General features: G+C 49.5%; 1 protein-coding gene and 1 long non-coding RNA gene across 8 annotated transcripts in view; one reads left to right on the plus strand and one right to left on the minus strand.

The window, feature by feature from the left end:
- The window catches only part of MEF2D (myocyte enhancer factor 2D), a 33,194-nt gene extending 26,019 nt beyond the window's left edge, over nt 1–7,175 (plus strand). For all 7 annotated transcript variants that reach the window (XM_070608598.1, XM_070608600.1, XM_070608599.1 and 4 more), the window contains 3 exons: nt 1,971–2,199; nt 2,658–2,964; nt 3,298–7,175. In XM_070608598.1, the coding sequence (XP_070464699.1) occupies nt 1,971–2,199; nt 2,658–2,964; nt 3,298–3,309 (548 nt within the window). In that variant the 3' untranslated portion in view covers nt 3,310–7,175. The remainder of the gene's footprint in view (nt 1–1,970; nt 2,200–2,657; nt 2,965–3,297) is intronic.
- LOC139081757 (uncharacterized) lies at nt 10–13,576 on the minus strand. Its single transcript, XR_011536991.1, has 3 exons — nt 13,318–13,576; nt 1,342–1,561; nt 10–323 (listed from the first exon to the last, which is right to left on the minus strand). It is a non-coding gene; the product is annotated as an uncharacterized lncRNA (long non-coding RNA).
- Nucleotides 13,577–21,255: the final 7,679 nt, after the last annotated feature.

Below are 21,255 nucleotides of genomic sequence, written 5' to 3' on the forward strand. Positions count from 1 at the left end.
ACAGACCACTTTTGGGGAGCTCTTGTTTATTTAGGAATTCCATGGCAGTGGTCTTCTGCCGTCTTCTCAGGTCCCCCCCATCTTTGTGAAGCAGGAGGGAGGATAGAGGGGTCAGTGAACCTGGGACAGGTGTTCAGCGAGGCTAGACTTTAGACTGTCACTGTGGTCTGAAAGCAGATTCTGATGCTGGGCCTGCCCTGGGAGCCCCACTGGGAAGTGTGCGGGCTTTCTCACGTCGTCTCAGAAATGGGGGCTTCAGTTCCTCTTGCTGCAGGAGTAGTTAAGCAGCCCTCGGTTTAAACAGCAGGTGTTTTCGGGTGACCCTAGGTATATAAACAAAACCCCATTGAACACGTGAGTGTTAAGTTGTTCACTGTTTACAGTCCTTGGCCCCAGTTCAAGTTCCTGCTCGGGGTGACCTGGCTATGGTAATGTCTTGGGTAAGGGACAGCCCTGGCTCCTTCTTGACACTGGCAGCAGAGTTCTGGCTGTGGTCACTCTAGGGGCAGACCGAATGGGCTGCCAGGTGGCGTGTGGGCCATGTTTCTGCTGGCCCCAGTGGGGCAGGCCTCCAGGTAGATAGGGCTGGAGTGCGGTGCGAAGTGCGGGCCTGAGAGCTGAGTCTCTACCATTGGCTCGCTGAGGGATGTCGGCAAGGCACCGCTGTTCTGGGCTTGGCTTCCTTGTTTGTAAAATGAGGGTTGGAAATAGCTGGTCCTAGGGGCCCCTTTCTGCCCTTGCTCCGCTTTTAAATAGAAGCATCTCAAAACTCCTGGCTAACGTTGTTAGGAGACCAGATCTTTTGGATATTAACTGTGTGCCAGACACTGTTCTACATGCTTCATGTGTATTAACTCACTCAGTCCTCACAACAGCTGTGGGATGCAGGCAGGATTATTGCCCCCAGTTTATAGACACAGAGTAAGCAGCTCGCCCACGGTCACATGACCTGTAAGTGGGGTAGCCAGGAAGTTTGACCTCATCGCTCGTGCCCTTCACCTGATTGTTCTGTTGCACAGACATTGCTGTCCTCCTTGCATAAAGACAGAGGTGGGGCGGATGACCCTTGAGTCAGAGCGTGGTGGGAGCGGGTTGGGGTGACTGGAGGCCTGCTCATGCCCTCAGCACCGCAGCCCGGTCCCCTGCCCTGTGTTCCTCAGGGAAGACATTTTCTAATCTCTCCCAAACAGGATGCAACATGAAACATAACAGTGCTGTGTAAATTGTGAAACGTCTCATGGTTCTGTTTGTTCTGTGACAGTGCAAACATCACAGTTTCTTCATTAAGACAGAAATTTTAGAAAATAATGAGCGCCACCTCATGGGGAAACTTGCCAGCACCTTGGCCAGCTGTGCTGCAGGCTCGTTCCCCTCGCTGCGCCTCTGTTCTTGCAGACACTTCTCGAACCCCTGCTGCTGCTTAGTTTACGTGCTGACAGGCTTCAGGAGACTCGGGCACTTGGCAGAAGGTGGAGTGGTAGTCACAGTAATTTGCTTCGGGTGCCCCATTCCCCTGCCATTTACCAGGATTCCCCTCTGTCTCAGAAAGGTACTTGAAGGCCTGGTAGTTGACAAGATGACAGTTAGACATATATCAGACCTTCCCTACTTACCATTTTCCCTTTCTTTTTTTTTTAAATCGACATTCTAAAAGTGATACCTACACATGGTGAAAAAAAAATTATTTTATTTTATTATTTATATTACTTTAAATAAAATTAATTTATTTATTTTAAAAAACCACCTCTGTTTTCATCCTGTTAAAAACAGCACCTCATGGTTATTACGGTTTGCTTTTCTTTAACTATGAGTGCCATCTTAGCTGAATTTGTATGTGTTTAATTATTCACATCTGTCAGCTGCGCCCCCCCATCTCTCTGGCCCTCCTGGAGGTGGCTCCCCACAGGAGCCTCAGTCCCCTCCCTCCCACTGCAGGAGGCTCACCCTCGCTTTCCCCCCACCCCCTGCAGATTACCAGTTGACCAGTGCAGAGCTCTCCTCCTTACCAGCCTTCAGTTCGCCCGGGGGGCTGTCGCTAGGCAATGTCACCGCCTGGCAACAGCCGCAACAGCCCCAGCAGCCACCACAGCCGCAGCCTCCGCAGCCCCAGCCGCAGCCGCAGCCCCAGCCGCCCCAGCAGCCGCAGCAGCCACCTCAGCAGCAGCCCCACCTGGTCCCCGTGTCTCTCAGCAACCTAATGTGAGTTCTTGGGGGATACCGTGTGAGTAAGTGGGAAGGGGAGGGGCCTCTAGAGATCGGATCCCTTCGAAGTTGTCTGTCATTGGTGGATAGTATGTGAGGCACCAAGTGGCAGCTCTGGAGTCCCCTGTACAGACCTGGGAGACCCACCCTGAGCCCCTCTCAGCCAGCCCTGGGTGGGGGTCGGGGTGGGGGGCCCCGGACTGCAGAAGATGACATGGGATAGAAAGAGAACTAATACGACTTATTTCTCCTCTCTTCCCTTCACTTGGCCCTCTCTCTTCTGATCTCTCTGTCTTCATCCACTTGTCTCTCCCCTCCCCCCTCACCCCATCCTCCTCCTTCTCATTCTCTGTCCTCTCTCATTCTCTGTCTTGTGACCTCCCATCACTTTTTGTCACTCACCTCCTCTGTTTCTGTCCCCTGTACCCCACTCCATCCCCATCTTCTGTCTCCAGCCCGGGCAGCCCCCTGCCGCATGTGGGTGCTGCTCTCACGGTCACCACCCACCCCCACATCAGCATCAAGTCGGAACCAGTGTCCCCAAGCCGTGAGCGCAGCCCTGCGCCTCCCCCTCCAGCTGTGTTCCCAGCCACCCGCCCTGAGCCTGGCGATGGTCTCAGCAGCCCGGCTGGGGGCTCCTATGAGACGGGGGACCGGGATGATGGACGGGGGGACTTCGGGCCCACACTGGGCCTGCTGCGCCCAGCCCCAGAGCCTGAGGCTGAGGGCTCAGCTGTGAAGAGGATGCGGCTCGATACCTGGGTACTGTAGCATCACCCCTCCTGTCTGCCGTTGTCTGCTGCACCCAGGGACTGCCCCGAATGCCCCCAGCCTGTCTTATCTCCCACCTAAGAGGCCTTGTGGCCAGCTAGCCCTTCCATCAGCACTTTTGAGGCAGCACCGACACCCTTTACCCTGCCAAAGGCCCATCTCCTACCTTCCCTCCAGCATCAGTCCTTCTGCTCGATGACCTCCTCCCTCAGGGCTGGCCCTGCCACTAGAATCCTGGCCCTACGGGAGAGGGGAGTGGGGGGCACACACCCAATAGCCTGGGCCACCCCCTCACATCCCCTTCTCCATCTCCTCTCTTCACAGACATTAAAGTGACGATTCCCACTCCCCTCCTCTCAGCCTCCCTGATGAAGAGTTGACAATCTCACCGCCCACCCCTCCCTGTCCTGGGCTCCTCCCGCTCGACCCCCACTTCCTTTCTTGTGCTCCGTGTCCTGTTGACGGTTACATTTGTGTATAATTATTATTATTATATTATTATTATTATATTTTTTTTAATTTGGATTCTCGCTTTGGAGAGGGGGATACTCCCCTCTCCTCTTTCTGCACCCCCTGCCATTGTCACTGGCTGGGGGGCTGTTTTTTGCGGGAAGGGAGGGACACTTTGCACGTTGTACACATATGCTGCAGGAGGGGGTGGGGGGCCCAATGGGCCTTTGGGAAAGGACAGGTGCCGAGCCCTGCATGCGGAGCCCTCCCACCCCATCCCCCTGATAGAGAGAAATAACCAAAAAAACTACCAAACAACAAAAACCCCTTACAATAGACTGAAACCCCAAAGTCGGCTTGGCGGGTGGGTTTGTGTTTCAGGGGGAAAGTGAGGCAGAGGTTCTGGAAAGGGTCTCTGCTTCTGGGCTGTTCCTGTGGCCACAGGCACATGGGGCAGAATACCCAAGCCTGGCCCCCAAATGCCCCTGCATACACACAACACACTCTGAGTGATTCTCATGTAAGCTGCACCCCAAGGTGTCGGGGTGCTGGCTGAGCTTTTGGGCTGGGAAGGCTGGCTGGGAGTCTGAGACTGGGGGTAGGGGTTTGAGGTGGGGGCCTCTCTGAAGCACATTTGGAGAGAAAGACAGCCATGAGGAGAGGGCTGAGCAGGGGCAAAGGACTGGGGAAAGGGGTGAACTGGGACCCCTCCCTCCCCCAGCATTTTCTCTAAGATATACAGTGCAATATCTCCCCTTCCCTCAGTTGACACCAGCCGTGTAAAGCTGGCCACAAAGTGCAGGGAGAACCTGGGAGAGGAACTCCAGTGAGGTGGCTCAGCCCCAGACGGCCTTGGGCACCCTGGGTGCCTGAGGATGGGAACCCCTGCATCCAGGGGCAAGTGTGAGTGAGGGGACTTGCTCTTCCTTGCACGTGCACATCCCCAGAGGAGTGGACGCTGGGATGGTGTGTGAGGGTGGGAGAGGGGATGGAGGAGGTTTGCAGAAGGCCTGCCTCCCTTCTCTCCTCCTTGGCCCCTCTCCCCAGCCCTCCTCCCAGCTCCTTCCGCTCCTGACCCCACCTCTCTGCTCTTGGCGCCCTCATTGTCTCGCTACCTCCTGTCCCACCACCCCCAGGCCGCATCCCACCTTCCCTCTTGGCTACTGTAATTGTAAATAGCAACCTTTGGAAAACGTTAGCAGTGTAACAGTCCAGGAAACTGTTTTTTTGTTGTTGTATTGATATGAAATGAGATTCTATTTTTGTCAAAGTATATTGTAATAATAATGACTCAAACGGCCTGTACTGTACAGACGAGATTCTTCTGCTGTTGTTCTTGCTCCCCTCCCCTCCACGAGTCCACCCCTCTCTGCTGCCTCCCCAGTAGGGGTGGCCGAAGCATGGGGTCCTGAGACCTTGGGCTGGATCACAGATCAAACTGGAGGGGGAAGGCCCCCAGCCCATGATCTACTACCAACCCCCCGCCCTAAGGGGCCTGGGGTGACATGGGCAGGCAGACTGGGGTCTGCCCCACTCCTTCACAGAAGCCCAGCTCCTCTGCCCAAGGGGTGCAGCGCTCCCTTGAGGTTTCCTCCTGGTGGGAAAGTAGAGTTAGACAAGGCCTGGTTTTGTGGTAGGTGACTGTCTTTGCCCGCCTCCTTGACCCAGCCAATTGCAGTATTTCGACACTTGAAGCAGGGAAGGAACCAGAAGCAGAGGGGTGTGTGTGACCGCACATGTACCTGAGTGTGTTCACGAGGGCATCTGGTATTGGTGTGTCTGAGTGTACTTTTGTATTTATGTGTGTGAGAGGTTGCATAGGTGTATCTTTGTGTGTCTCTGAGCCCATCTGGGCGTATACGTGAATCTTTGTGTGAATTCAGCTCTGAGGGCATGTGTGTGTGTGTGCACGTGCGTGCGTGCACGTGCATGCAACTGGGTGTGTGTTTACAGAGGGACAGGTGGCTGTTGCAGCCACACAGCCCTGGCTTCCAGCTCCATAGCCCTCCTTCCTGAGCCCTGCTCCCTTCTCCCCTGCTCCTTTGCCTGTCCTCACCCTCAGCTCGGATTTGTTGATACTGCAGTTAGCGGGGATCTGGCTCTTGGCCTCTTTGCTTCTCCCTACAGCCCTGCCTGTCCCAGAGCTCCACACACAATTGTCCAGTCGGTCCTCACACCTTCTCACAAGGTTCCCTTTCCTGGAGTACGCTCTTCCCCCACCCCAGTCCTGCTGTCAGGGTGAACTCAAGTTCCTCTTCCTCCCTGAAGCTTGGTCCTCGCCTGGGCAGTGATCCTTCTTTGCTCACAGCTTAACCCCCTGCTGATTGGGCACACAGCATGTCCAGTCTTCCTGAACGTTCCTAGAGGGAGTTTCAAGAATCGATGAGACTTGATCAGGGCCTCAAAAGGAGCCAGGGTGCAGTCTTGTGCATGCATGCATCCCAGAGCCTTGCCCAGTGCCTAGCACAGAGTTGGCACTCAATAAATGCTGAACGGGTGAATGGTTGAATGATAGGTGCTCAATAAACATTGAATGATTGGCCTTCTCTTCTTAGGCTACTCCTGCCATCAGTCTGCCCACCTGTCTAGGCTGGACTTGGCCACCATTAAACACGGGGTGGGGGTGAGGGCCCTTGCAGTTCACGGTGCAATATTCACCAGTTTTGCCCTCTGCCTTGTAGGGGCAAACCTGGCTTTAGATTACCATGTGTGGATGTGTGTCTCTTCTTCTCTATCCCTGGGACAGGCGGTGGTCTGTGAATGAATATGTGACATTTCTGCAATTCAGTATCCCAAGGTTTCTCTGGGGGGTAGGGGCTCCTGGCCGGCCAGATGAATGGGTCCCTGGGAACCCAGACCTCAAGCAGGACTTCGTTTGTTCTTCCTCTCACAAGCCAAATTTGCCTCCACCCACTCCTTCCTCTGAAGAACTGGGCATTTGCCAAAGTAATCACTGGAGTCATCCAACGCCCCTCCCATCCACAGGTTTCCCACAGCTTTCAGGGACAGTGGGCAAGAGGACCCCCCCCACCCCCCCACGAATGGAACACACCGTTTCCCCTCCCCACAGCAGTGCACTCAATGCAGCAAGACTGACCCCTGACCTTTACCCAGCCCTCCCCACCTTGGACAGGAAGGAAGTAATGCACCTTCTCTTGCTGATTATTTATTTGTTTGGAGAGACAGAAATGATGTAAAAGTGTATCTAGAAATATCTATATCTATATATTTTTAACTGACTCTTTGAAATCCCCTGGGGTTGGGGGGGGGGGTGAATTTAGGCTTTCATGGAGAGGAGGAGACAGGGAGCCTGGGAACTCCTCGTCCCCCCTCTGCCACCTCTCTCCACCCCCTAAGCAGTTGTAGAAGGAATGGGATTTGTATGGGGGGAGGGGGCTGGAATGTTATACGGAGAATCTGGATTCTCTCAGATGTCTTCCCCATTCAGGTCCCAGAGGGAGGGGGGAGCGGTAGGGGGGACAGGCCATGGAGATGCCCCACCCCCAAACCCGACAATCACCCACACTCCTGGGGCTCCTCCTGGGTCCTGGGCAGGGCGAGTCCAAGTGTGTGGCTGTTGATTTGTTTTCAATATTTCTTTTCGTGCTGTATGGTGATGCTTTCTTAGTATTCTACACAATAAGAAAAGACAAAGTCCTCGAGATTCTTATGAGTTTTGTTTGAAAACTCTTTCACTATATTTGTTGTAAAGAGGTTTACTATTAAAAGAAAAAGAATACACGTTTCTGATACTTCGGCTTGGGTTCTGGTTTCTTTGGTGCGGTCGGTCAGCTGAGGGGGAGAAAGAAGGACGGCGTGGCCCTGCCACTGTGTGAGCTCGGAGCTTCCCCTCAGCAGGAAAGAAGGCAGTTAGCCTGCGGTGGGGGGCGTTTCAAGGTGTCTGAGGTGGGGTTTTCAGGTGAGAGTATCTTCCAGGTGCTCTGTCAGAAGCAGAGGCAGCCCCAGACTAAGGAGAATTGTCTGGTTAGAAGCCATAGGAGGGATTCTGAAACACAAGAAAAACAAATCCCACCCAAGGCCAGGTCAGGAACAGGACGGTGTGCGGTGCGGGCAGTAGGATGGTAGAGGCCCTGCAACTACTGAATACTTTGCCGCAGCAGCAGCTCACCCAGGCGCCATGTCAGGCACAGATGGAGTCCACCTCCACGGCCCCCACAGAGTTTGCTCCAGCAGGGGCCTCTGCCCTTCCCCTCCCTTTTGAAGCCATTTGACAGTACCAAGGGGCCTCTCCTTGCTCTCCTCACATCCCAAAGGGCGCCCCCACCCGGTGCCCTTCTGCAGGGGCTGGCGCCTCTTACTCCCGCCTCCCCACACCCTGCACAGCTGTGCTGTGGGGCAGAGGCAGGGGCTGTGGACGGAAGAGCCCAGGGCTTGGCTCACTACTGACAGGATCTGGCCACTTCTCTGTACCAGGCCCGTGCCAGGTGCTGTAGAGGCAAAGATGGAGCGTGAGGGGCCCATATACAGTGGCAGAGACAGGCCTACAGATTCCCAAATCTACCTCCTACGGTTAATGCCTTGGTTGCTGCAAGAACACACGGGAGTCAGGTAAGTCACACAGTGTCTTCGTGCCTTGGGCTCCTCATCTGCAAAATGCAGCGATCCGTACCAGTCCTGCCTCCCTCTCAGGGTCATTGCAGACTTTACCTCCCTTCTCCCTGAGCTGGAGAAGAGACGCAAGATGAGCTGAGCAGGAAGGAGTTAAGAAGATACTATACTCCAGATGAGGCTCCCCTGCTGGCTGCCTGTGGTAGCAGCTTCCAAGATAGCCTCTAATTACGCCAACCTGGTCCTCATGCCCTTGCATAGTCGTCTCCCACATTGACTTATGGTTGGTATACGTGACCAATAAAATACAGAAGTGATGACTTGTGATTTCTGAGGCTAAGTCGTGGCTTGCATCTCTCTATCTTTCCCATCATTTGCTCTGGGGATGCTAGATGCCATGTCGTGGGACACTTAGGCAGCTCTGTGGGGAAGCCGACATGAGAAAGAACTGAGGCCTCCTGCCAACAGCCATTTGAGTGAGGTCCTCTTCTCCTCTGTCTTTAGAGTTCCCAAGTTTCCCCAGACACTGCTACAGGTGAGAGCCCACTGGTAGGTTGTAAACTGATTCAGGTCAGCCATGCCCATGAGGTGACCAGAACAGCCCTGACCTAACATCCAAATCCTGAGCCAAACCGCTGTCCTTTGTACGTCTCATATCTGCTCCTCAGACTGTTTGGCCTGCCCCTCGTTCTCTATGGGCATCGCCCCCTGATGTCCTGGGGAGGCATTACTATTCCCCTCAAGTATTTCCTGTTCTTTTCCCCTTCCTGGACACATAGAAGACTATTTCCCAGTCCCTGTGTAGTCAAGTGAGGTCACTGGACTAATTCTGGCCAATAGTCTGTAACGGGAAGTAATGTGTGTCACTTCCAAAATAAAGCCAGTACATGATTCTCCAAGTGCTCTTTCCCTGCTGTGGGAACTGTGGAAGCACATCAGAGCAGCCCAGGTTGCTGAGCTGCCTTAAGGTGTTGCCCAGCATCACAGTGGACTTCATGTGAATAGAAAAGAAACGTGTGGGGCTGGCCCCGTGGCCAAGTGGTTGAGTTCTCGTGCCCTGCTTTGGCAGCCCAGGGTTTTGCCACTTTGAGTCCTGGGCGCGGACATGGCACTGCTCATCAGGCCATGCTGAGGCAGCATCCCACATGCCACAACTAGAAAGACCCACAACTAAAAATACACAACTGTGTACCAGGGGGCTTTGGGAGAAAAAGGAAAAATAAAAACTCTGTAGAAAAGAAACGTGTTGTGTTAAGCCACAGAGATTTTGGTATTGTGTCTGCAATATAACCTATCCTATCCTGAATGGTGGAGTATCCATTCACACTTGGACAATCTTGAAGCCCCATGTACTGCAAACCGCCTGTGGTGAGGTACAAAGATCTCTGGACTTGACATCACCCAGAACTGATTCAACTCCTAGTTCTGCCACTTACCAGCTGTGTGGCCTTGGGTAGTCACAATCTCCCCGAGCCACCGGTTCATTGACTGTAGCAGCTAACAGCTCCCTGTTTTCTCTAACCCCTGCCTTTCCCTTCTCCAGTCCATCCTCCTATCTTTGGCGCAGCTCTGGTCATCTGTATACCTCAGGGTTCTCCGCTGCCCACCATATAAAGTCCAAACTCCTCGGCCTGGCTCCCGGGGCCTTCAAAGAACCAACACAACACTTCTTTTCCAGACGTAGTCCATGCATCCCTGCTGCACATCCCTGGGACTCGAGGCTAGCCGGGCAGCCCACTCCATTCCTTTACAGAGCCTTTGTATCTTTGCTTATGCCATCCTTCTGTCTGAAATGCAGCAAACACGTATTAAGCACTGACTGTGTGTGAAACCCTTTGTCAGGCACTAAGGATATGGAGAGGAGAGAGACAGCTCTCAGCAACTCTCACTCTACTGGGGACAAGAGCCAAGGGAACCAACAGTCAAGTTGTAACACTTGAGTCAGCAGTCTGTGTTAAAACATAGGAAGGATATGAGTGGGCTGTGGGATCAGAAACAAGGCACAGCCAAATCCAAGCTGGGGGAGATCAGGGGAGGCTTCTTCGAGGAAGCGTTTGAGCTGGATTGAAGACGTGTATGAGTTACCTGCACAAATGACAGCAGGGAAGGCATTCCTGATAGCAGGAACAGCATACAAGGTGTGAAGAAAGAATGGTGCATTCAGGAAATCTAATACCGTGGTGCAAGTCAAAGGAAAAGCAGATAAAGCTGAAGAGGGAGGCAGAAGCCTCATTGGGAAGGGCCTTGATTGCCATAATTTGGACTTTATTCTGCAGAAGATATTTGGTCATCAAAGGATTTTAAGTAGAGGAGGGACTTGATCAGATTTGCACTTCAGAAAGCTCCCGCCAGTTCAAGCTCCCTGACAGCAGTGCTGAGAACCAGTTGGAAGGAATGCAAAATTGAGGCTCAGTCAGGGTCCTTTACAAGTGAGAGGATGAATTTAGTAGATATTTAAAAGGAAGAATAACAGGACTTAGAAATTGCCTGGTGAGGGGAGAGGAGGAAAGAAAGGGAAGAGAGTCAATGACTCCCAAATTTGTGCTTGGACTACTGATGGATGTGGTTCCAGACAGGGCCACCAGGTATGTCCGAAGGAGAGAAGTTTGATTTCAGACGAACTGAGTTGGAGGTGTACATGGAAGCCACTGTACGGTACTGAAAGATGGTCATCCTGTTCAGGCCAGCAGAGAGAAAGGTAGGGAGAAGGTTTCTCTGAAGAGGAAAGCCATTCACAGTGTCGGTCACCATGAAGAAGTCCTCAGGAAGTGGGAACTCCAAGGACACGGAGGAAGGCTGAAGGGCCAGGCAATAAGAGCCTCGAATAGAGGGCCCCCAGCTACATATGGGTAGTGGTGTGTAGGTTAGATGAACCAGAAATGTATTTCCTATCTGTGATCTCCTAACTTTACTAAAGCCTTGCCTGACTCACTAGTCTGGTGCTAACCTTGAACAAGGGAAAGCTCATTGGTGCATTATCTGGGGCATCAAAGGTGGGGAAGGGTGCTTTGTTTCGCATGGGTAATAGCAGCGTTGGGCATGGTGGTCAGGGGTATGGGTGCCTTAAGAAGTTCTGGTTCTAAAGGCCAGACACCCAGTGCAACCCTAGAGGTCGTTGGTTTTCTTTCGATAAGGGAAGATGACACTTCTTTACTAAGTACCTGGAGGATATTTAGGAGGAACTACCTGGTAGGCAGCTGGATGGATGAAGCTGGGGCTCAGGACGAGACCTAGGCCAGAGAAGATGAGAGTAGACTTGTGAAACATCAGCCTAGACAGTACCTTAACCTCTCCATGTCTCAGTCACTTAATATGTAAAATGGGTTTCTATGAGATTTAAATAAATAATACATATAAATCACTTAAAACCATTCCTGACCCATAATAAGTGCTCCATAAGTGTTAGTTATTATTTTTATTACTGCTACTTGTCAAAGACATGAAAACAGATGAGCTGACTTGGGTAAGAAGAGGTCTATGGGCAAAAAGCTGCTCTACACCCCTATTTCTGTCTTTGAAACCTTTCCTATCATTCAAGGTTCCACTCCTTCAACTTTCTCCCCAAAAAACTTTTCCTGATTTCCCATTCTACCCAGCTGGCTATGTTACTCTTCTCAGATGAGATGTGTTAGGAATCTGTCCCTTCTTTATAGCACCTACCTCATTCTACCTGAAAATGTAGATACTAGTTTCTATTTTCTCTCTACAACTGGACTGAAAGCTCCTTTAAAAAAATGCACTGCCTTATCCATTTTTTTGTGTCTGGCTCAGTGCCTGGCACACAGTATGTGTTCAGTCAGACTAAAATGAGATCATGCATGTGAAAGTACACTTGTAAGCTGTGGAGTGCTACAAACCCCAAGGATTTTTTTTTTTTTCTTCAAGGGTGTGATGACTTTCTGCAGCTTCTCTTCTACTTTCCAGCTCCAGGACCAGCTCCTGAAGGAGCGCCAGATCCAATGAGGCTGAGGAGTGTGGGCTCCAGTTTCCTAGGCTTAGCTATCAGTCCACTGAAGAATGAGCACCCACTGGGCTCCTACCCCCAAAGAGATGGCTCTTGGCAGGCAGGAAGCAAAGGGTGGTATCTGATCGTTCCAGCCAAGAAGCAGGCCAGGCCAGTTCCCTGTAACTCATGTTCTTCTGACTCACCGCTCAGTCCCATGGGCTGAGTAACTTTTCCAGCCTTGTGATTGTGGAAACTTGTTTCAGGAACAGCTAGCGGATGTGAAAGGGACATAAGGCGACCCCACCCCAGGCTCCCAAGTGGCTGCTACTGGAGCCCATATAGGCTGCTTGTTTCTGTTCGCAGCCTTAAATCACTGTGTCACTGCCCGGCCAAGAGGCACGAGCAGCCCTCTGCCCTATTCCACAGTTAGTAAACCCAAGGCCCAAAAGTAAAAGGCAGCTCTCGGGTTCTCTCCACAGCGCCTCCCGCAGTCCCCAGTTAGGACTAGCTCAGATCAGCCTGGGGGCCTAGGATTTATTGCTTCCAGTTGGCTTGATTTGCATTTGCCACCCTTTGCTTTGTACTCCTGTCCACGTGTTTACAGCTCTCAAGCCTCGCTCGGGCAGTTTGGTTTCTCTTAAAGTGCGGTCCCCGCCTTCGCAGCGTGGCGGCCCAGAGTCACTCCTCTTTACTGCACATCAGCAGCCACGTGCCCAATAAAAGCTGGTGACGACGCCGCGGGTCCAAAGGAGGAAGGGAAGGGCCCCGCCTGCTGGGTGTCACGCGCCCGCCAGGCCCCCGCCCCCACGTGACCTCGGCGCTAGTCCTCGCCCCGTCACTACCCTGGGCTGGGAGCGGAGGCTGGCGCCGGCGCCGTGACGCCCAATCCCTGCGCTGCCAGCCAGGGCCGGGCAGGGGCGACGGAGCGGTTCGGGGTTCGGGAAGAGGAAAATCTCCATCTAAGGCGAAGTGGAGGGAGAGAGGTGGAAGGCAACAAAGGCACTTGTTTAATCCGCCCCTCTAAACTGTAAGCTTCCATGGAGGCAGAGATCACCGTTCCAGAGCGCCTGGGGAGTGTCTGGCACACAGTAGGCGCTCACTGAGTTGATTGGCCACCACCCCTCGGATACTGCCGGAAGCAGCAATGACCCCACCGCCCTTTAGACCGGCCCCTTCACACCCCCATTCACCCTCCCCGCTGTGACACAGCAAATGAGGCAATCGCTCAGCAGCAGGTGAGCCAACACACCCCAGTCAACTGCCCGCGCCCAGAGAAATTCCTCACTAGGGTTCGTTCACACGGGCGTGGGTGCAGACAAAGACCCAAATCCGCCTCCAGCGCCCCCACCGTTGGGCGGGAAGTGGATCTTGAGACTCACCCCATTGGTTCTTCCAATGACGGCTGGAGTCGTCAGCCAACCGCAGCCTGGGCAAGACGCATGCGTACACAAAAGATTCAGCCCCTGTATGGGGGAAAAAAGCCCAGCGGAGCGGACCAATTTTGGCTGGGTCTCGCCGGGCCCTCTAGGAGGAGGGGCGCATGCGTGAATCTCAGCGCCTCTCCGTCCCTCTCCAACCTGAGGGAGAGACAGCGCCCTCTGGCCTCATGGCGCTTTTCCCAGACCTACAGCCTCTGTCGATGCTACGTCGGACCTGGCACTGCCTCGAGGATCCGGAAGAAAGCAAGAATCTCTGTCCCGGCCCTCGGGGACGACACGAGCGTCCCCCAGCACAACCAGAGAGCCGTTGGCCTGGATCTTTGTGCAGAGACCCCTCTGGGAGCTGTGGGCCAACAGTAACGAGAATCTTACTTTGAGGACAACGCTTCGCAGTTTACCAAGCATTATATCCATTATCTTAGGAGTTCCTCACAAAACCTCCTCCAAGTAGGTTCAAGTAAAAATCAGAGGCTCAGGAAGGCGAAGGCAGGAGGCCGAGGACGCTGCGAGGGTGGAGCCGGGACTGGAACCCAGGCCGCCCAGCTCCCCACTCAGTGCTCTTCACCGTGATGAGCTGCCTCCCTGCTCTCCAAGGAGCTTATTATGTCTGGTTGAGGTGATGACACTTAAGATATAGGAAAAGTGAAGGTACACTTTCAGCCCATTCTTTAATAGACAATGAGTGCTGGAGGCATTTAAAGCGGGGAAGATCACCTTGTGCTCTTGTGATTTGAAAAGGCTGCATGAAGAAGATGACTTCAAAGTACATACTTGGCGTGGATAAATCTTAGGAACATAATATTGAAGGAAAAAAGAAGTCCCGGAACACTACAAACATTTGAAACGATTTTTGTAAATTTCAAAAAAACAAGCAAAATTAAACAATACATTGTTTAGGTATATATGACAAAACATTTTAAAAAGCAGAGAAATGATAAACACAAAATTCATTAGTAGTAACCTTGAAGAGAGATTGGGGATGGGATGGGGAAGAACAGGCGGATGCTATTGGTAATGTTTTAGTTAATGGGTTAAATGGTAGATTTATGGGTATTTCATTATAAATATATGTGTGTGTGTGTATATATACATATAAAACAGGGGCCAGCCCCGTGGCCCAGTGGTTAAGTTCGCACGCTTTGCTTCTGTGGCCCAGGGTTTCGCAGGTTTGGATCCTGGGCATGGACATGGCAATGCTCATCAGGCCACGCTGAGGTGGCGTCCCACATAGCACAACCAGAGGCACTCACAACTGCAAAATACAACTATGTACTGGGGGGCTTTGGGGAGAATAATTTTAAAAAAAGAAGAAGATTGGCAACAGTTGTTAGGTCAGGTGCCGATCTTTAAAAAAAATAAACACATATAACAATTATTCTTTTGTGTGCATAAAATATAATTTAAAAAATAATAATGGAATCACTTCCCCCTCCAAAAATATATTACATAGTTGTAGAGAAGGGAGAAAGCCTTACTTATATTACACTTAATTTCCAGAGCATTTCTACACATTTTATCAGTCGATCCTCAGAACAACCCTTCAAGATATTATCTCCATGTTAGCAACTGAAAGTTATTTAAGGCAGTGAGTGAAGACAGGAAAGGTGGGAGTGCAGAAGGCCAGTGGGGAGCCCTGTGCAGCTGACTCTCCAGTGTGCCAAGCACTGTGCCTGGGACAGAGAACATGATCAGTGAACATTTGTTGAGTGGGTGCCTGAACTGTCTAATTACTTGGGCGTCTAGCAGTGAAACGAACTGTCCTGGAAGTAGTTGAATACCGTACACAGCAGCCGGCTGACCACTGTCAGGATCAGGAATACTACAGAAGGGATTCTCTCTCTGGGTGAAGGCTGAATAGATAACCTCTAAGGTTCTTTTCTTTTCTTTTCTTTTCTTTGAGGAAGATTAGCCCTGAGCTAACTGCTGCCAATCCTCCTCTTTTTGCTGAGGAAGGCTGGCCCTGAGCTAATATCCATGCCCATCTTCCTCTACTTTATACGTGGGATGCCTACCACAGCATGGCGTGCCAAGTGGTGCGAACTGTGCCACCGGGCTGGCCCCTCTAAGGTTCTTTTCAATTCTAAGTCTCCATGAGTTTATCAGAGGCTGAAAGAGATGTTAAGATGATAAGTCTCTCCACTGGTGTGGTAGAAATGGTCACCAAAGAAAGGCCAGGATAAAACAGACATTTTGAAGGATAAGTTAATAGGACCTATTGCCAGAATAGATATGAGGTGTGTTGTAGTTGTTGTATGTGGCTACAGGATGTTGATACAACCCAGCTGGAAGAATGGTTGTGCTACTAAGTAAGTAAAACAAGGACATTCATTTAGAAATGCCTAGGGGCCGGCCCGGTGGTGCAGCAGTTAAGTTCGCACGTTCCGCTTCTGAGTGGCCCGGGGTTCACTGGTTTGGATCCCGAGTGCAGACATGGCACCACTTGGCAAGCCACGCTGTGGCAGGTGTACCACATATAAAGTGGAGGAAGATGGGCACGGATGTTAGCTCAGGGCTAATCTTCCTCAGAAAAAAAAAAAAAGAAAGAAAAGAAAAGAAATGCCTAGTAGGCAGTTGACAGTACAGGATAGTACTCAGGAGAAATAGGGGCTGAAGACACCCTGAAATGTAAGAGAAAGAGCACTGGAGTTTGAGTTAAGAGACCTGATTTCTAGACGTGGCCTTGCCTTTAATTAACAGTGTCACCTTGGACAAGTCACTTAATCTGTCTGAGTCTCTTTCCTCACATATTAAAGAACATATACACACAACAAGAACTAAAAAGAAGAATGTGCCCTATCCCCTTCTCAAGATCTAGTGAAATCTATTCATATAGTGAAATATACAGATATCCATCACTGGAACTTTGCTTTCCTCTGTTGTCCCATAATGTGATGTTCTTTCTCCACTATAGGACTTTTACTTTGTACACATCTGCTAGAAGTGAGTTCCTTGAGAGAAGGAATCCTATCTCACTCAAGTTTATATTCCTCCACGGTGCCTCGCACAACATAGGAACTCAGTAGATGTGTCTTGGATTGCACAGAATTGGGTGGTAAAGTAGGAAGAGCATTGTTTAATCTCTCTGAGAGTTAAAATTCCTTACTTGTAAATTAAGCTAGTTAATTTTTAAAGTTCTTTTGACTTCTAGAATTCTGTTATCCAACTATGTTCTAGGGATTGAGAAGACTGAAGTATCTGATCTCTAAAATCCTTTCCAACCCCAATATTCAGTGATTCTATAATATTGAGTTGGAAGTTGTCTCATAGAAGTGATAGTTAAACAAATTCTCAGAGGGAAATTGTGTAGCAGAAGATTGAGATCAGAAGCAACACCCAGCTATCCAATACAAGAAAGAGAATCCAATGAAAGTGACATCAAAGCATCAGTCTGAGAAGAAGAGATAAAAATAACCGGGGTGACAAAATCAGACGCCTAGAGGAGCCAGGCAGATAGTGTAAATGAGTGAAGTGGTCCTGCGGTAATCGTTAGGGAGTGGGGGAGACTGGAGAGGCCATGGCCCATCTAAAGACGTCAACTGTCTCAAGTTACCAATGCTTGTGTTGCCACATCTTCCAGTTTTTAAGGTGAAGCTGGAAATCCAGGTTTTTATTTGAATTTTCATGATTTTTAAGTGTTGTCAATCAATTCAGATCATTTTAAAATTCTATGTAGGTAAAAAAAAAAACAACCCACAAACAAAAGCCAAAAAACACATCTGTAAGCCAGATTTGTTGGGCCACCAGTCTTTAACCGCTCTAGTATAGTACCAGGGAGGAACACTTTTCCCACCCTCAAATTATACATGCTTAAGTATGATTTTAGTGGAAGAGCTTCCGGTTCCTGTTCCTGTTCACAGCAGTTCTATGACATCAATCCCAACCCTGCTTGGTACCTCCAGGGATTTACCTTGTCAATAGCCCCTCGCTGTCCTGTTTCCAACTTCTCCCTTTCTACTTGCATCTTTCATTCAGTCTAACAACATGCTGAAGTCTCTGCATGTGCTAAAAACACTGCTCAACTATCCTAAAATCCCTTCTAGGTACTTTCTAGGAAGTTCTTTCTTGTTTCTTTCTCCAAGAAATTTCTTGACAGAGTCAATTGCATTTGCTATTTCTGCTCCTTCTCTTCCCATTATAATGTGGCTTCATTCCTCAACTCACAAATGTCCCACCACTCCACTGAAGCCTTTCTGACCAAGGGCAAAGGTCTCTGTTGCTAAATTAATTGAACTGCTCCAACTGGGCTAAATTCCTCAAATATCAAGGATTATGCATTTGTTTTTTTTTTAGTCTTAGCACTTAAGTGATGTTCCGTCAATGTTTATTGAATCAAAGAGGCAAGTATTTTCAAGAAAGAAAGATGGTCAGCATCATCAAACTTGCAGAAAGATCAAAGACTATGTTGGTCAAATGAAACACAATTGAATTTTAGTATAAGGGGATTATTGGTGACTTTGAGAGGGCAGCTTCAGCAGAGGATGTTGGAAGCCATATTGCTGTGGTTTATAAAGGAAAGGGCTGTGAAGCGATAACAGAGAGTATAGATTATGTATTGGAGAAGTTTGGCACTTAGAGGGAAGAAAAATCAAGCAGGAGATATTGGAGACAATAGTGCCAATTGGAGTTCTTAAGATTGAGGAAATCCTGGCATGTCTGCAGGTAAAGGAGACAAAACCAGCAGCATGGGAGACGCTGAAAGTGCTTGAGGAAGGGGCCTACTTGAGAGTGCACCATCAGAGGTGATGGGAGAGAACTGAGCAAGCAGCCAATTGAAGGGGTTGGTTGGCCTTTACAAGGAAGTGAAAAGTCTCCTCCGAAGTAGGCGGGAGGGTCAAAGGCCTGAGTCATGATTATACACGGCTCTGGAGTTGGGGAAGGGTGATATAGGAGAGCTCCTGTGCATTTTATCAACAAGATGGAAGCAAGGTTATGTCTCCAATAATGGGGTGGTGTAGCAGAACGATAGATCGTTGGCGATCTGAGAGACGTTATTCTTTTCTGGCTATGCTCCTTTTGCTCACTCTGTCTTGTTTCCCGGGGGTTCTGTCTCTGGCTGCCCTCTCTACTCCTTTTCAGGGAAGTGTCACCTACTCCTAAAGCAACTCCTAAATGCTGATGATGCTCAATCTGTATCTGTAGCTTAAACCTCTCTTGAGCTTCAGATCTATGGATCCACCTGCCTGTATAACATATCCCCAGGATATTTCACAGGTTAAATTGAACAGGAACTCAGTATCTTCAGGACCGATGCTGTTAATTTCTCCTAAATTCCTTATCCTAGCTAATGGTCACAATGCTTTCCCAGTTGCTCAAGCCAGATACAGGATACAGATTTTCATCTCTCTCTCTCTCTCTTTCCCTCTCCCTCTCTTCTTTGTTTCTCTCTCTCTGCAAATGTATGTGTGTGTGTGTGTGTGTGTGTAAGTAGATATTTAAAAGAATAGCAACATACTTACATTTTATGTGTGATATTTTCTTCTTCTCTTACTGTCATGATCATTTATCATATCAATAAATACTTTTCTACATTTTTGCCTCCTACACATGTGCTGTGTTCTACTGCCTTGTTGCAAATTCTGTTTCCTTTTTTTCTATTATAAGTGGCACTGAACATATCTGTACATGTCTTTTATTTCCCTAGAACTGAAAATGGAAGGCAAAGGAGTGCGCACATTTGAAAAGCTTTTAATACATATTGCCAAATTGGCCTTCCAGAAAAATTGTACCAGGAGTATATGGTAACATTCATTTGCCTGTCCCTTTGCCAACATTGGATATTATTATTTTTAATTTTTGCTGATTTGATAAATTATATCTGACCCTTCAACTCTGAGCCCCTGTCTTTCTCCTAAATCTTTCATCACTCCCTTCTGAGCATTCCCACAACTCCCCTGGGATACACACCTTACTTGAAAGGCAGAGGAGAAGGTGGCAGCAAGTTTCTCGTAGGGGTAATTCTCAATCTTCTGCACTTTCTGGAAGCCTCTAGCCAACTTTCACTGCTCTTGTGCACAGTGGTTTCTTTTTTGTGACTCTTCAGTGTCTTCCCTTATCTCCCTCTTTTCCTAAATTCCTGTCGCTGAGAGGTTGTTTTTCCTCCCTTCTCGTTAAGGCAGACCCTCCAAAAGTGCCCCTGTCCCTAGAACCTTTGTCTTATGTCAGCACTATCTCCCATTAATAGAGTATTAATGCCTTCCCTTCTGCAACAAATACACTTAAATCTCTCCTATAGAAGGAAAAAAAAGTGTTCCATCAGCTCCTTTTACCCTCTCACACTACTATCTTATTTTCTTCTTCCTTCACCATCAAACTTCTCCAAAGAGTAATCAAGAAGTGTCTATTGGGGCCGGCCCGGTGGCATAGCGGTTAAGTTCTCGGGAACTCAAGTTTGTGTACTCCACACCTGGCACAGACCTATGCACGACTTATCAAGCGACGCTGTGGCACACGTCCTGCATATAAAGCAGAGGAAGATGGGCATGGATGTTAGCTCATGGCTAATCTTCCTCAAAAAAAAAAAAAAGAAGAAGCATCTATTGACTCTCATGTACCTCTCCATGTTTGAGCCCCTTCTTCTTTCCTGAAATTGCAGTCTTTAAGGTCCCAAGCAACCTCAAAGCTGTATTGAAGTCTTGGTCTCCGTCCTCCTCCTTTGCTTCTTAGTAGCTTGTGATGCAGGACCGTGCCCTCCATATCCTGAGGCTGTCTTCTTCTGGCTGCGTGATTCTGCCCTCTCCTGGTTCTCCGCTCTAAGGAGCATGTCTTTGATTCCGCATGCCTTCTAAATGTTTGTGTGCCTCAAGCCTCATCTCTTCCGTCTCTCCCCTCTCTCCTTGGGTTTTCTCACCTAATTCTGTGGCTTCAATGATCTCCTTTACATTGAGGCTTCACAGCCTCTCTCTTGAATTCCAGACCCACATTATGCAGTTGCCTGTTAGACAGCTCCACCTGGATGTGATTCCTCAGCATCCACAAGTCCCAAACTGAATTTGTTAGCCAACAACCTCCCTCCCTCCCTCAACACACACACATGGGAAAACCCGCTCCTCCCGCTGTGTTTCCCATTTCAGTTAATCCATCACCCTACTTCTAGTCATCACGTTCAAAACCGTGATCTAATAGCTGCCATGTATTGAGTACCCACTGTATGCCAGGTGCTTTCCAGACATAATCAAATCAGCCATCCCGCAATAACCGTGTAAGGCCCATTTACTACTCCCATTGTTGTTATGAGGAAACTACTAGAAAGTGGTGGTATTCAATGGGTCTAGTTAGTGCTAAAGTCTCTGGTACTTTGCCACATAATCTCTTCCTGCTTCTCTGTACATATCCAGCCAGTTTCCAGGTCCTCGTATCTCTGCTTGGTCACTGAATGGTCACACGTACTGTTCTTTTTTTAAAATTTTTTTTATTGAGGATTTTTTTGAAGGGAGTAGAGAGATTATTTTTGTTGTTGTTGTTTTATTTTTTCTGCTGAGGAAGATCAGCCCTGAGCTAACATCTGTGCCAGCCTTCCTCTGTTTTGTATGTGGGTTGCCACCACAGCATGGCTGATGAGTGGTGTAGGTCCACAGCCAAGAACCAAATGCAGGCCGCTGCACCAAACTTAACCACTCCGCCACAGGGCCAGCCCCAAGGCTCTGTTCTTTTTGCCTGGAAATTAACAAACCCTCTTCAACTTTAACTGACAGATTTCATTCTCAGACATAGTTTTCATGTATCGCTACTTTTTTTTGAAGATTTTATTTTTCCTTTTTCTCCCCAAGGCCCCCAGGGACATAGTTGTATATTTTACCTGTGGGTCCTTCTAGCTGTGGCATGTGGGATGCCACCTCAGCGTGGCTTGATGAGTGATGCTGTGTCCGCGCCCAGGATCTG

Source organism: Equus przewalskii, unplaced genomic scaffold, assembly GCF_037783145.1.
Source record: "Equus przewalskii isolate Varuska unplaced genomic scaffold, EquPr2 ChrUn-9, whole genome shotgun sequence".
NCBI lineage: Eukaryota > Metazoa > Chordata > Mammalia > Perissodactyla > Equidae > Equus > Equus przewalskii.